Source organism: Orycteropus afer, unplaced genomic scaffold (assembly GCF_000298275.1).
Source record: "Orycteropus afer afer isolate SDZICR_OR568_19922 unplaced genomic scaffold, OryAfe1.0 scaffold01412, whole genome shotgun sequence".
Lineage (NCBI taxonomy): Eukaryota > Metazoa > Chordata > Mammalia > Tubulidentata > Orycteropodidae > Orycteropus > Orycteropus afer.
In genome coordinates, this window is record NW_006922999.1 from 3,758 (window position 1) to 17,130 (window position 13,373).

The 13,373-nt window shown below is 56.4% G+C and overlaps 2 protein-coding genes across 2 annotated transcripts in view; both read left to right on the forward strand.

The window, feature by feature from the left end:
• The window catches only part of FBL (fibrillarin), a gene marked incomplete at its 5' end in the record, with an annotated part of 5,922 nt that extends 1,848 nt beyond the window's left edge, over window positions 1–4,074 (forward strand). Inside the window, 6 exons of the mRNA XM_042783472.1 lie at window positions 222–229; window positions 418–588; window positions 1,293–1,425; window positions 2,359–2,471; window positions 3,787–3,932; window positions 4,050–4,074. Coding sequence (XP_042639406.1) covers window positions 222–229; window positions 418–588; window positions 1,293–1,425; window positions 2,359–2,471; window positions 3,787–3,932; window positions 4,050–4,074 — 596 coding nt within the window. The remainder of the gene's footprint in view (window positions 1–221; window positions 230–417; window positions 589–1,292; window positions 1,426–2,358; window positions 2,472–3,786; window positions 3,933–4,049) is intronic.
• A 1,239-nt stretch (window positions 4,075–5,313) lies between these two features.
• On the forward strand, window positions 5,314–12,784 carry DYRK1B (dual specificity tyrosine phosphorylation regulated kinase 1B). Its single transcript, XM_007959072.1, has 11 exons — window positions 5,314–5,392; window positions 6,664–6,827; window positions 8,043–8,162; window positions 8,264–8,452; window positions 8,715–8,862; window positions 9,831–10,117; window positions 10,864–11,010; window positions 11,097–11,237; window positions 11,529–11,844; window positions 12,212–12,318; window positions 12,413–12,784. The coding sequence occupies exons 1-11, from the start codon at window positions 5,314–5,316 to the stop codon at window positions 12,782–12,784; spliced, it is 2,070 nt and encodes a 689-aa protein (XP_007957263.1).
• The last annotated feature ends 589 nt before the right edge of the window (window positions 12,785–13,373 follow it).

A 13,373-nucleotide genomic window follows, 5' to 3' on the forward strand; every position in this document is an offset into this window, starting at 1 on the left:
TCCTGCTTCCTGCACTTCATGTCTTGGTTTTGTCTTCTTAACACCTGTCACCATCGTGCTGTGCCATGTTTTGTTTAGTTAGCTCCTCATAGATTGATTCCTCAAGGGCAGGGATCTTTGTCATGCTATCTGTTTTAAGCCCTTGTGCCTGGGTCAGGGTTTGGCACACAGTGGTCATTGTCTGTGGAATGGTTTTGGAGATCTTACCCGTTACCTGATAGGATCTTGTGTATCTCTGCGTGTATTGCCCGTTGTGATAAACACAACTGCATCTGTCGTGGCCACTGCTGTGTAGTCACCGTTCATATCCTGCACAGTGATTGAACATCCAGTCCTTGTCATGTTCTCAAGGGAATGGGATTGGGGTCTTGGAGAAGAGCTTGGCCCTGATTTCCTTTCCCATCTCTCCCGGTCCAGGAGGGTGATGACAAGATTGAGTACCGTGCCTGGAACCCCTTCCGCTCAAAACTGGCAGCAGCCATCCTGGGCGGCGTGGACCAGATCCACATCAAGCCGGGGGCCAAGGTGCTGTACCTCGGTGCCGCCTCGGGCACCACCGTCTCCCACGTTTCTGACATCGTGGGCCAGGTGAGTGGGGGAGGGGCGTGAGCCGTGAGTACCAGCAGGTGGTGAGGTTGGGGGAGGAAAGGCTGCCTCTCCATTGCCACCGTGGAGTCACGCATGGCTGCTTCCCTGTGCCGTGGGGTCAGGCCAGGCCCTGCCCTCTCAAAGCCGTGGGTAGAAAGGGCTGTTTGAATCAGAAGACCACCGAAGCCCATGCAGCCATAGTCTTGGGTTCTCAGCCTTGATGGAAAGGGCATGTATGTTAGGGTGACTAGAGTGAGGGGCCTAGAGCTAGGAGGGTAGATAACACTGCACTGGTTGGTCTCTTTCTGAATTCATGCCCCCACACTCAGGCACCCAATTGTTCTTACCAATTAACTCTTGTGAATTTTTTAGGACAGAAATTCTGGTGGTGGTGGGCCTTTCTGTGTATCTGTCTAAAGGGCACCTGTGTGTCTCACTTTGTGACCCCTGCTCTGCTCATTTACATGCTTCTAGGCAGTGCAGTGTCATGTGCGGCCACTTACTTGCTGAGTAGCCCTTGGCATTGACTTTATGCCCTGGACCTCAGTTCAATTGTGTATAAAATGGAGATGATAACGATAGTCGTTCAATGGTAGCGTGTGAGTTTGGGGATTTGAAGAGCTGCTGCATGCAGCACGTGGGTCACGTGGAAGCTCAGTACCCTGGAACTAGCACCATTTTCATCATCCCTTGATTTGTTCTAGGATGGTCTAGTATACGCAGTCGAGTTCTCCCACCGCTCCGGCCGCGACCTCATTAACCTGGCCAAGAAGAGGACGAACATCATCCCGGTCATCGAGGACGCCCGGCACCCGCACAAATACCGCATGCTCATCGGTGAGGGCTCAGGGGTGGCCCAGGTGGGGTGGGACAGGGTTTTCTGGAAGAGTCCGCCTCAGCCCTGGTTCGGATGGAGTTAGGAGTGGATGGACAGGCCTCTTGAGTCTGTAGGAATGAGGAGGATGGGAGAGCTAGTAGGTGAAGTGGTGGAAGTGGCAGCCCACCTTCAGGGCCTGGCTTCTCCTGTCTCTGCTTCCTGCCTTCCCCCAGAACATGGTGCATTTTCTCTGCTTGTGTATAAAAGCCCTGCCTGGGGCCTCCTCATTGTCTGGTGAGATCAGAACTTGTAGAACAACTGTGCATGGGCCTGGCCCAGAATGTCACTGACTTTGTTGAAAAAATTCTGAAGAGGTAAATTGATAAGAACAATTGAGCGTCTGCTTTTCCTGATTTTTAGGAGTCAGCTTTTATTACATCACTTTTTCAGTTTTTTAAGTGGGGTTTTGTTTTTGTTTTTTAAATCACACTGGCTTAAAACCATTTCTTTTTGAATCCACTGGTTTTTTGGTTTTTTTCCCCCGGTGCACTCATACTATACCCATGTCCTGCACTTTGTTTTTATTGACAGTGCTGCAGACACTCTTGCCTGTCAGTGCTCACTTGCCCTTTTGATGATGTGTCTGTCTACGTCCCCCCTTACCCCCAACCTGGGGGCATCTCAAAGACAGTCAGGTCTGACTCGTCTCTGTTCTCCATATCTGGCCTTGGGCTGGTCACAGAAGGGGCTAACCGTGGTTTACAAGAGTAGTGGATAAGTGATATGACTGGGTTTGGACCCATCTTGGGGACATTGGAGAGGGCAGTTAGTGGGAGTGGGGGGCGAGGAAACTGCTAGGAACTTGGTGGTGATGGGGCACAGGCCCCAGAGGGGAGCTGGGAAGGTCTCCCTGGGGGCCTGACTTCTCCTAACTGCTGTTCCTCTCACCCCAGCAATGGTGGATGTCATCTTTGCTGACGTGGCCCAGCCTGACCAGACCCGAATCGTAGCCCTGAATGCCCACACCTTTCTGCGTAATGGAGGCCATTTTGTGATTTCCATTAAGGTGAGTCTTGTGGGAGTCTAAGATGGGTCAGGGGAGTCCAAAGAGTATCTCCTCTTACCTGTGTCTGACAAGCAGCCAGTCACAACAAGGGGCCTCCATGCCTCCTCATCCAGTCAGTCCATTCGCAGCCTCTGTTCCTACCCCAGGCCCCTAGCACCTGGCCCCCCAAACCCAAACAAACACACATGATATAAAAAATGTCTGTAAAACTAAAAGCTTTGTAATTTGAAGTAATAGACTCTAGTGGTCAAGTGCATGGTTGTGGAGTCTAACCACCTAAGTTTGAATCCCAGCATGTGTATGACTTTGAGCTAGTTACTGAGCTCTGTGTGCCCCGGTTCCTTCATTTGGGTAATAGAAATATTAGGCCAGTCTTTTAAGGTTGATGGAGGGATTAAAGGTATCAGTGTATGTGAAGTGTTTAGAACAGAACCTGGCATAGAATAAACACTGTGTTGTTACGTGCCATTGAGTCAGACCTGACTCATAGCGACCCCTCCTTGGGTTTCCGAGGCGGTATCACTAGGAAGTAGATTGCCCAACCTTCCTTCCAAGGAGTGGCTGGTGGGTTTGAACTTCCAGCCTTCTGGTTGGCAGTCAAGTGCCTTAGGCACTACGCCACCAGAGCTCCTACAATAAACATAGATAAATCTAAATGCCAGGGGCGTGTTTAAAAGCTTTTTCTTTTGGCTCCTCCTATGTACCCTTCTCGGAGGGAAGGTTGGGCAATCCTACTTCCGTAGTGATACTGCCTCGGAAATCCAAGGAGGGGTCGCTATGAGTCAGGGCTGACTCGATGGCACATAACAACAACAATGTACCCTTCATGTTTCTTAGCTGAGATTCTCCTTCCTTTTCCTACATTTGTGTTACTCTTCTCAGCTGCATTATTGCTCTTATTTTAATGGTATAAAATTTAAAATGGGCTTTTAGATGAGTGAGGTTTTGTTTAAAGCCTCCTGGTCCCAATTAGACAAACTTAAAAGTACCTCTTGGGTGAAAATTTCACCCACATTTCCAAAACCCCTGCTGTAAACCAAAAAATCCAAACCAGTTGCTGTGGACTCTAACTCAAGGTGACTCCATGTGTTTCAGAGTAGCAGCACACTCTATAAAGCGTAATGGAGTACCATAAGGTGTAATGGCGATAATCTTTTGCTGTAGAAAAGTTAAAAATGATACGGGGGTTGGTTCGGTTTCATTTGGCCTGAGTTTCACTGACTTCCCAGTGGAAACAAATGCTTCTGGTTTAAAGAGCACAAAAAAGGGCAGACAGTCCACAGTCTTACTGTGGACTTGAAATCCTCTCCTGTAGGCCAACTGCATTGACTCCACGGCCTCGGCAGAGGCTGTATTTGCTTCTGAAGTGAAGAAGATGCAACAGGAGAACATGAAACCCCAGGAGCAGCTGACACTGGAGCCATATGAAAGAGACCATGCTGTGGTCGTGGGCGTGTACAGGTGAGCAGGGGCCCATTCCAGCAGGTCAGAGCCCTGCCCCCTACATCCAGATCTGTGCACATTAGCACTTGTCAGGGACAGGCAATGACCCTGTCATCTCCTCTGTTCCTCTCACAGGCCACCCCCCAAAGTGAAGAACTGAAGCCCAGTGCTGGTCTGGACTGTCAGATTGTGTTGTTGCTGTTGCACGTGTGTTTTTCTATTAAAAGACTCCTACGTCACCTCCGTCTGCTGCTGGTTGGGTGCTCTGTGGCTGCTGTTGGTGACAATTTGGCGCATGCGCCCTTGGTCAACTTGTGGGAGGGGCCATATCCGATTACACAGCGCATGCTCCACTTCTAGCGGCACTGTTAGGGAGAGCTGGTGCGCGGCCATAACCCGGAATTCGGTGTTTAGGTGGGGTTGATGGTTCACTGCGCATGTCTGCTGGTAGCGCCTACTGAGCGCAGGCGTGGAGTGCTGCTGTGGGTCACGTGAGGGGGAGAGACATGGGGGGGCTGGGGGCGGAGTCCGGGGCGGGGGGGCCGGTTTGTTGTGGTCGCCATTTTGCTGGTTGCATTACTGGGTAATCGGGGCCCTGGTTCGCTGCATCTGCTGGATACCTTCAGCCAGTGGGCAGGTCTGAGCTCGGGCTTCCCGGGCAACTTGAGTCCCCTTGTCCGCGCCCTCAGGTAACAACGCGGTGACGGGCGGGCGGTGGCACGCGATCACAGGGGAGGGGGGAAGGGCGAGGCCCGCCCTGCCCGCGTCTCCGCGAGACTGAGCACGAGGACGTGGGAGAAAGGAGGGGGAGCCAGGCAGGTGTGGGCTGCGCCTGGCTATTCATAGTCGGATTCCTGGAAGGGGCCGAGCCCGAGGGAGCAGTCCTGCGAGGGAGGCTGGGAAGGGGTAGCCGGGCCCCGCTCCTGCCCTTTGTTTGGGCTCAGCTTCGCCGGCCGCATCGTCGTCGCCTAGCAACAGCTGCCCTGGGCTGTGATTGGTTGGGCTCCTGGCAGCGGTGACCAATGGTACGGTTGTTGCCATGGCAGGGTGCAGACTGCCAAACTCAGTCTTGCCCCGCCCGCCGGGTCCCTGCTGGCCCGGCCGGGCCTCTGGGGTGGGGGGCGGGACGCCAGGGTCCCCGGGGGCGAGTGACAGGGCCGGGCAGGGCCGGTGGTGCGAGGGTTAACAGGCCCTTCCCCCTCGTCCACCTGCTTTCCCTTCCCCCGCGTGCCCCGGGTTGACCCTCGTCCCTTCCTCTCCCCGCCCCTGGCGGCGGCGGCGGCGGCTGCTGTTGTCACCCACCGGGCCGCCTGTCCCGCTTGCCCTCCCCGCCGCGGGGCCTGCCGGGCCGCCCGGGCCAGGGACAGGCGGCCGCCTCCTCACTGCCGCCACCGCCGCCATGCTGGCCGTCCGCCCACCCCACTGGGGGCCCCACCGCGCTCCAGCCCCCCGTGGGCCACGCGCCAGCCCTGACCCGGGTAGGGGTTGGAGGCTGGGAGAGACGGTCGTGGTGTTGGAGGGCCCCGGGAAAGAAGTTGTTTGGAGGGGGAACCTTCAGGGAGAGGAGCTTCAAGAGAGAGGGAGGGTCGTGAAGTGGCAAGGCCTGGGATAAGAGAAAGCATCTGACATGGTTAGACCCTGGGGAGAGGGACTTTGGTGTGTTGGACACCCTGGAAGACTCTATAGGGAATTTGGTTACGGGGGCCTCCTAAGAAAGGGCACTGTTGTGGAATGGCCCTAGTGTAGGGAAGGGGGAGTGGAGAAGGGGCTCCGGTGGGAACGTTAGGTAGAGGGAGGATTCACTGTAGGGAAAGGAGGAGGAAGATCCATTGTAAGCTGGGAAGAGACACCGCTCCCTTGCTCCCATCGGAAGAGTGGGCCTTGATTGGGAGGAACTCTGCAGTAATACGGGGAAGAGTTGTGATGTCGTATGGAGGAACTGAGATATGGAGGAGTGTTTCCTAATGTGGGAGGGCCTCACATATGGAAGGGGTCTTGGCATAAATTAGAGGCCACTGGGAAGGGTGTGCCCTGGTGGGAATAACACGGGGGTAAGACCCCTGTGATTCAGAGTACCTCAGATAACTCTGGTGTGGTTGGGAGATCCCAGAGGACCCTAATGTGGATTTGAGGAGCCTGCAAAGGACACTGCTATGATTTGGGGGACCTCAGGACTCGAGTGTGGTTTGGGAGGTCACCTTAGAGTTCTCTGGATTAGGGGATCTGCTGGGAAGGGTAGATCTTGTAATACAGGGACCTTGCTGTGATAGGGGATGAGATCCTGATGTTCAGAGGACTTCAGAAGGGTGGGATCTTGTGGAGGGGGCCCAGAGAGGGTCTGAGTAGAAAAGGGAAGGATGAATCCTGCTCCCTGTACTGTCTCTGGTTTCCATCTTTTTCTCTCTCTTCCTCCCCTCAATTATTGGTGGTTTTTGACCCCCTTCCCTGTCGTGGCCCATACCCACACCACCCAACCCACTCCATGCTCTTGCATTGCTCCCAATCTCTCCCTTTCTCATGTCTTTGTCATTCATTCATTTGATGATTGTTGAGGGCCTCTGTTGTGCCACCTCCCTTCACCTATCTGCTCCTTTCTATCCCTTCTCTTCATTGTCATCCACTGCTCTGTGGCCCTCTTTCCCCCCTCCTGCTGTACCCTGCCTCTTCTCTGATGCCCATCTTTTTCTGCCTGGGACTGTCCCACCCCTCCCCTTGTTCCATGTTCCCCTGCCTTCCTGCCTGCTCTCAGGTCTCAGCGGCGGTGGCAGCCGAGGTGCAGGATGCGAGAAGGCGCCCCCCGGCCGGGCTCCCGCTCCAGGCCTCACTCCCCTGCGGCCCTCTGAGCCCACCATGGCCATCCCACCAGGCCATGGTCCCTTCTCTGGCTTCCCAGGGTCCCAGGAGCACCCACAGGTATGCATCTGGCTGCCTCCTCACCTGCCTGGGGTTGGGGGATGCTGGGGAGAGAGGGGTCTCTGGGCCGAAAAGAGACAGTAGGATTGCCAAACAGTCTCCTGAGGGCATGAAGAGCCCCCCTGGCAGTGGAAGGTAATAAAAGAGATGTCACCACAGTCAAAGTTTGAAGACTGCTCCAGATCTTGACCTTGTAGTTAGTTCTCTATGCATCGGTTTCTTCATCCGTAAAATGGGGACCAATAATGGTACCCACCTCACAGGGTTGTTGTGAGGATTTAACAAGGTAATAAAATGTGCACGCAGTGCTGAGAACAGTACGTGGCATACAGTGAACCACCCAATAAACACTCACTAAGGAAGCGAAAGTCCTGAGTGAAAGATCTGGTGGGAATGGGGGGGGTGCTGCTGAGACTGAAGGGTTTGGGCTTAGAGGATACAGGTTAAAGATCTCCAGGGATAAAGGCTTGGGGCTCTAGGATGTAGTGCTTGAGCAGGGTGGACCAGGAGGCCCAGGGTGCAGGATCTAGATGGAAGGTCTTTTGGGTAGAAGAGCTAGGCACAGATGCTCAGTGAAGGAGGTGGGGTGGGGCTGGGGAATGCCCCAAGGGATGGAGGCAAAGCAAAATGGGGTGAGGAGGACCCCAAAGTAGAGTATACAGATGGGGAGTCTCAGAATGAAGGACTGGTAGAGAGAAGCCAGAATTCTCATATAATCTCTCCCACTGACTCAGAAAGCAGTAAAGTTATAGAGGAAAACCAAAAACCAAACTCACTGTCATCGGGTCATCAGGTCAGTTCTAACTCTTAGTGATCCCCATTGGGATCCCAGGGCTGTAAATCTTTATGGAAGTAGATTGCCCCATCTTCCTTCTAAGGAGCAGCTGGTGGGTTTGAACCATTGACCTTTTGATTAGCAAAATGCCTTACCCAGTGTGCCACCTGAGGTCCCTCTAGGGTGAAAGCTTAGGGCAAAATAATCATTCACACGCTGCACAGATCCCTGTTGAGCATCTATCGTGTGCCAAGTCCTGTTCAAGGCACTAGACAAAAAAACAACAAATCTCTCCCCTTGTGGAATTTTATTCTAGTGGGGGACAGACAGTGATCAAATAAATGACTGTTTGGGGTACAGATGAGTCAGCGACCCACCCTTGAGGTCAGAGGTGAAGGATCTCGCTTGTTCTCAGCGCCCACCTGACACCCCACCCACAGGTTTTGCCTGATGTGCGGCTACTGCCTCGGAGGCTCCCCCTGGCCTTCCGGGATGCAACCTCGGCCCCACTGCGCAAACTCTCTGTGGACCTCATCAAGACCTACAAGCACATCAATGAGGTGGGCAGAGGTGGGGAGCCCCAGGCAGGGGGCTGGGGGGGTCCTGGCCACTGGTACAGGTTGCCCACTTGTCCTCATCTCCTGGTGGCCTGGCTGAGCAGGTATACTATGCGAAGAAGAAGCGGCGGGCCCAGCAGGCACCACCCCAGGACCCGAGCACCAAAAAGGAAAAGAAGGTCCTGAACCACGGTTACGATGACGACAACCACGACTACATCGTGCGCAGTGGCGAGCGGTGGCTGGAGCGCTATGAGATTGACTCACTCATTGGCAAGGGCTCGTTTGGCCAGGTGCGGGAACACCCCCACACACACTCTGGGGACACTGACCCACACCCCCAGTGGCCTGCTGGGGCCACTCACCAAAGCCCAGTCACTCAGTTTCCCTGGGCCGGTTTCCGTTTTTGTAAAACAATGCAAATAACAGGCCTCACCACCTAAGGTAGTTGTGTAACTTCACGTCAAGTGTGTACACCAGTGCCTGAATGATGGTTAGTGTTATTGGTGGGTCCCCTCCGCTCTCCCTGCCGTGTGACATGCCCTGCCCCAGCAGGTGGTGAAAGCCTATGACCATCAGACCCAGGAGCTGGTGGCCATCAAGATCATTAAGAACAAAAAGGCCTTCCTGAACCAGGCCCAGATCGAGCTGCGGCTACTGGAGTTGATGAACCAGCATGACACGGAGATGAAGTACTACATAGGTGAGGCCTGGGAGAGCGGGCGCTGGCGAGAGATGGGCCAGCCCCCAGCCCTGCAGAGGGCCGGGAGTCCCAAGGGCAGGGTTTGGTCCGCGCCTCTGACACCAGTCATCTTCTGCTACTGTCAGGACTTGTTTCCCGCTTCATGTGAAAGTGACACCCAAAGGGCGGGGCTGTGTTAAAATCACTTTACATAAGTCAGGGGAGGGGCGATGATGGCCGGCAATTTGGAGATGATGAAACAGGCATATAAGTGATGTGACTTGAGTGAGATGCCAGGCAGTCGACTCCAGAACCTTTCTTCTTAAGGTCTGCCCCAGTCTTCCTCTTTGTCTTCTGCTCTTCCTTTCCAAAAGCAAGTGGATTTAAAAACACGGTGCTTTATTTCAAAGACAGTTTACATCCCCACAGTAAACAGAAAAGCAGTATCCTTTGCCACAAAAATGAATACAACTGAGACTAAAACGATGTTATAAAATTAAAGGAGAAAGCGTAGGATGGTGTTAGAGGCCGACAGCACCTCATGGAAACTCGGGTGTAATCAGATTTGGCAGACATGAAAAGGGAATTAACTTCCTATGTGATTAATATTATATGTTATATACGGTAGAAAAACGGGCGGACTAGCGGGTGGTACCCACGTTGTTATAGTTACCTGCCGTGGAGTTGGATCAGACTCATAGCGCCCCCTCCTTGGGTTTCCGAGGCCGTATCACTATGGAAGTAGGTTGCCCCACCTTCCTTCCGAGGAGTGGCTGGTGGGTTTGAACCGCCAGCCTTCTGGTTAGCAGTCAAGTGCCTTGGATACTAGGCCACCAGAGCTCCCACAGGCACACCGCAATTAGGCTAATAGGCTAACGCTCCAGGAGCAGAGATCTGCTTCCAGCCGCTGCCTCTGTAACCCTGTGACTCCGGGCGCCCTCCGGCCTTCTGTGAGCCTGTTTTTTCCCTGTCCTTTCCCTCTCCCGCAGTACACCTGAAGCGGCACTTCATGTTCCGGAACCACCTGTGCCTGGTGTTCGAGCTGCTTTCCTACAACCTGTACGACCTCCTACGCAACACGCATTTCCGAGGCGTCTCGCTGAACCTGACCCGGAAGCTGGCGCAGCAGCTGTGCACTGCGCTGCTCTTCTTGGCCACGCCGGAGCTCAGCATCATTCACTGCGATCTGAAGCCCGAGAACATACTGCTGTGCAACCCCAAGCGCAGCGCCATCAAGATCGTGGACTTCGGTAGCTCCTGCCAGCTTGGCCAGCGGGTGCGAGAGGGCATGGAGCTGGACTTGGGGGCGGGGTTAGCGGTGTGGGTGGGGCCAGGGCGGGGCGGAGCCAACGGGCAGCCCGTGTTCCGCGGAGCGGGGGGGGCAGGAGGACGTAATGGGCGGGGTGCATCAGGTGCCCTGGTGTGGCTGATGCCTGAGAGCTCTTCCTGGGGGTGGAGCTGTCAACAGATACCGCCCTGGAGTGTGAGGCACGTAGGGGTAGGGGGCAGAGGAGAGGGACACAGGGTGAAAGTGGAAGGGGCAGGGCCAGTTGCAGAGCTGCAGGGTGGTTGCAGGGCAGACAATAGACTTGAGTTTTAATCATCTGGTATCTTAGAGTGGAGGTGGGGAGGTGGGTGAGGGAGGCTTCAGCCGTTTCATGTGAGCTGGCACTTAAGGTGACAATGGTGTAGTAATTTTAAAAGATCAGGATTGGGAGTTTGGGAAGGGCCTGGGAGACTGCCGGCGTCTAATTGGTAACCAAGAGGGGCCTAGGGTCAGGAGCAAGGGTGAAGGTCAGGGTCAGTCTAGGCCAGAAGAGACTGGCAGGGCTGCTGAAGCTGGAGGTGGTGGCTCCTGGAAAGCTGACGCCGATGCCATCAGTGCTTGAGGTCCCTGTGCCTGGGTTTGGCGGGGCGGGAGCCTTGTCCTAGGTCAAGTCCTCCTAGCTTCAGGGATGACAGTGGGACCAGCAGGGGAGGCTGGGGCCTCTGACGATGTCACCCCCCTCGCACCCCCCTCAGATCTACCAGTACATCCAGAGCCGTTTCTACCGCTCACCCGAGGTGCTCCTGGGCACACCCTACGACCTGGCCATTGACATGTGGTCTCTGGGCTGCATCCTTGTGGAGATGCACACCGGGGAGCCCCTCTTCAGTGGCTCCAATGAGGTGGGCCCCCGGGGAGACAGCGCTGGCGGGGGCGGGCTGGGAGCCTGGCTGGCCTGGTAACCCTGACGCTCGTTTGCGCCCGGCAGGTGGACCAGATGAACCGGATCGTGGAGGTGCTGGGCATCCCGCCAGCTCCCATGCTTGACCAGGCGCCCAAAGCTCGGAAGTACTTTGAACGGCTGCCTGGGGGTGGCTGGACCCTACGAAGGACAAAGGAACTCAGGAAGGTGCGGCCCTGCCCTGCGCCCCTCCTGCCCTGGGTGGCCCCTCACTCTCTTGCACTTGGGGCTCCCTCTCCCCGCTTCCTCTCCCTGTGTCTTTCCCTTCCTTCCTCTGTCCCTTGTCTGTCCTTTCCTTCCTCCCCGCCCCACCCATCTCTCCTACCCATCCCACACCTCCTCTTGGCTTCTCTCTTTCCACTTTTTCTCCTGTGCCTTTGTTTTCCCTGTGTGTCTCCCTGCCCCTCCTGCCCACTGACGGCCACTCTCTTGCCCCCCCTCCCACCCCCTCCCTGCCAGGATTACCAGGGCCCCGGGACACGGCGGCTGCAGGAGGTGCTGGGCGTGCAGACGGGCGGGCCCGGGGGCCGGCGGGCGGGGGAGCCGGGCCACAGCCCCGCCGACTACCTCCGCTTCCAGGACCTGGTGCTACGCATGCTGGAATATGAGCCGGCCGCCCGCATCAGCCCACTGGGGGCCCTGCAGCACGGCTTCTTCCGCCGCACGGCCGACGAGGCCACCAACACGGGCCCGGCAGGCAGCAGTGCCTCCACTTCGCCCGCGCCCCTCGACACCTGCCCCTCCTCCAGCACCGCCAGCTCCATCTCCAGCTCTGGTGGGTGCACGGTGCCCCGAGGGGGTAGAACGGGGACGGGACAGCCCCCCCGGCGGCCTGACTGGGGAAACTTGCCGCTGGGCCTTGACCCAGAGCTTTGGAACTGCTTGATCTGCAACTCCAATGCGGAGTATGGCCGCAGAGCCCTGCCTGGGCCTGACCTGATCTCTGAAAATGGCTTTCTTTGTGCTCAGACCCCTATAACTGGTTCTGACTCAGGACACCAAAACTGAACCCTGATTTCAAATCTCAAAACTGGGCCTGGCCCTTCATTCTTGGGTCTGGACGCTGAACCAGACTTGGCTGTGAAACCCAGCTGTAGCCTCCCCACACCTAAGGCCTCTCTTCTCTCCTCCGGTACTTCCAGGAGGGTCCAGTGGTTCCTCCAATGACAACCGGGCCTACCGCTACAGCACCCGGTACTGTGGGGGCCCTGGGCCCCCTATCGCTGACTGTGAGATGAACAGCCCCCAGGTACTGGGACCATGGGGGCTCAGGAGGTGGGGGATGGGGGACTCGGTCTTCAGAACCTGAATCTCCCTCACTCAATGCTTATTTACTCCTTTAGGTCCCACCCTCCCAGCCGCTGCGCCCCTGGGCAGGGGGTGATGTACCCCACAAGTCACTCCAGGCCCCTGCCTCCACCTCTTCACTGCCGGGAGCTGGGGCCCAGCTACCCCCCCAACCTCGATCCCTTGCCCGTCCCCTGTCACCCACCTCACCACCACCCCCAGAGCTGATGGATGTGAGCCTGGTGGGCGGGCCTCCGGACTGCTCCCCACCTCATCCAGCGCCTGCCCCCCAGCACCCGGCTGCCTCGGCCCTCCGGACTCGGATGACAGGAGGTCGTCCACCCCTCCCACCACCCGATGACGCTGCTGCTCTGGGGCCCCGTCTGGGCCTCCGTGGTGTACCCCAGAGCACGGCAGCCAGCTCATGACCCTGCCCCCTCCCTGGGGCCCCCCTGAAGCCATACCCCCCCCATCTGGGGGCCCTGGGCTCCCATCCTCATCTCTCCCCTCGACTGGAATTGCTGCTACCCAGCTGGGGTGGGTGAGGCCTGCACTGATTGGGGCCTGGGGCAGGGGGTCGAGGAGAGGGGTTTGGCCGAACCCTCCCCACTAAGGACTGGACCCTTGGCCCCCTCCCCCTTTGTTTTCTATTTATTGTACCAAAGACAGTGGTGGTCTGGTGGGGGTGAGGGGAGACCCTCTTCACCCCAGGACCCTTGGAGGGGGTGGGGGCAGGTAGGGGGAGATGGCCTTGCTTCTCCTCGCTGTACCCCCAGTAAAGAGCTTTCTCACATGCCTGCCTGAGCGTCTGCGGGGCCTTGGCCCCCCTCATCGGGCCCTCTGAGGCATTGTGGGAAATGGGTTTTGGGGGAGGGTGTGCCAGAAAAGCCTTATGGTGCTGGATCCATCCCCCCAGATGGGCTGCAGGAAACTCCTGCACAGGCATTTCTGGATATCCTAGGCCACGTTTGCCCTTTCATCTGTGCAAAGTGAGACCCTGGAAGGGGGGAAGGTCCC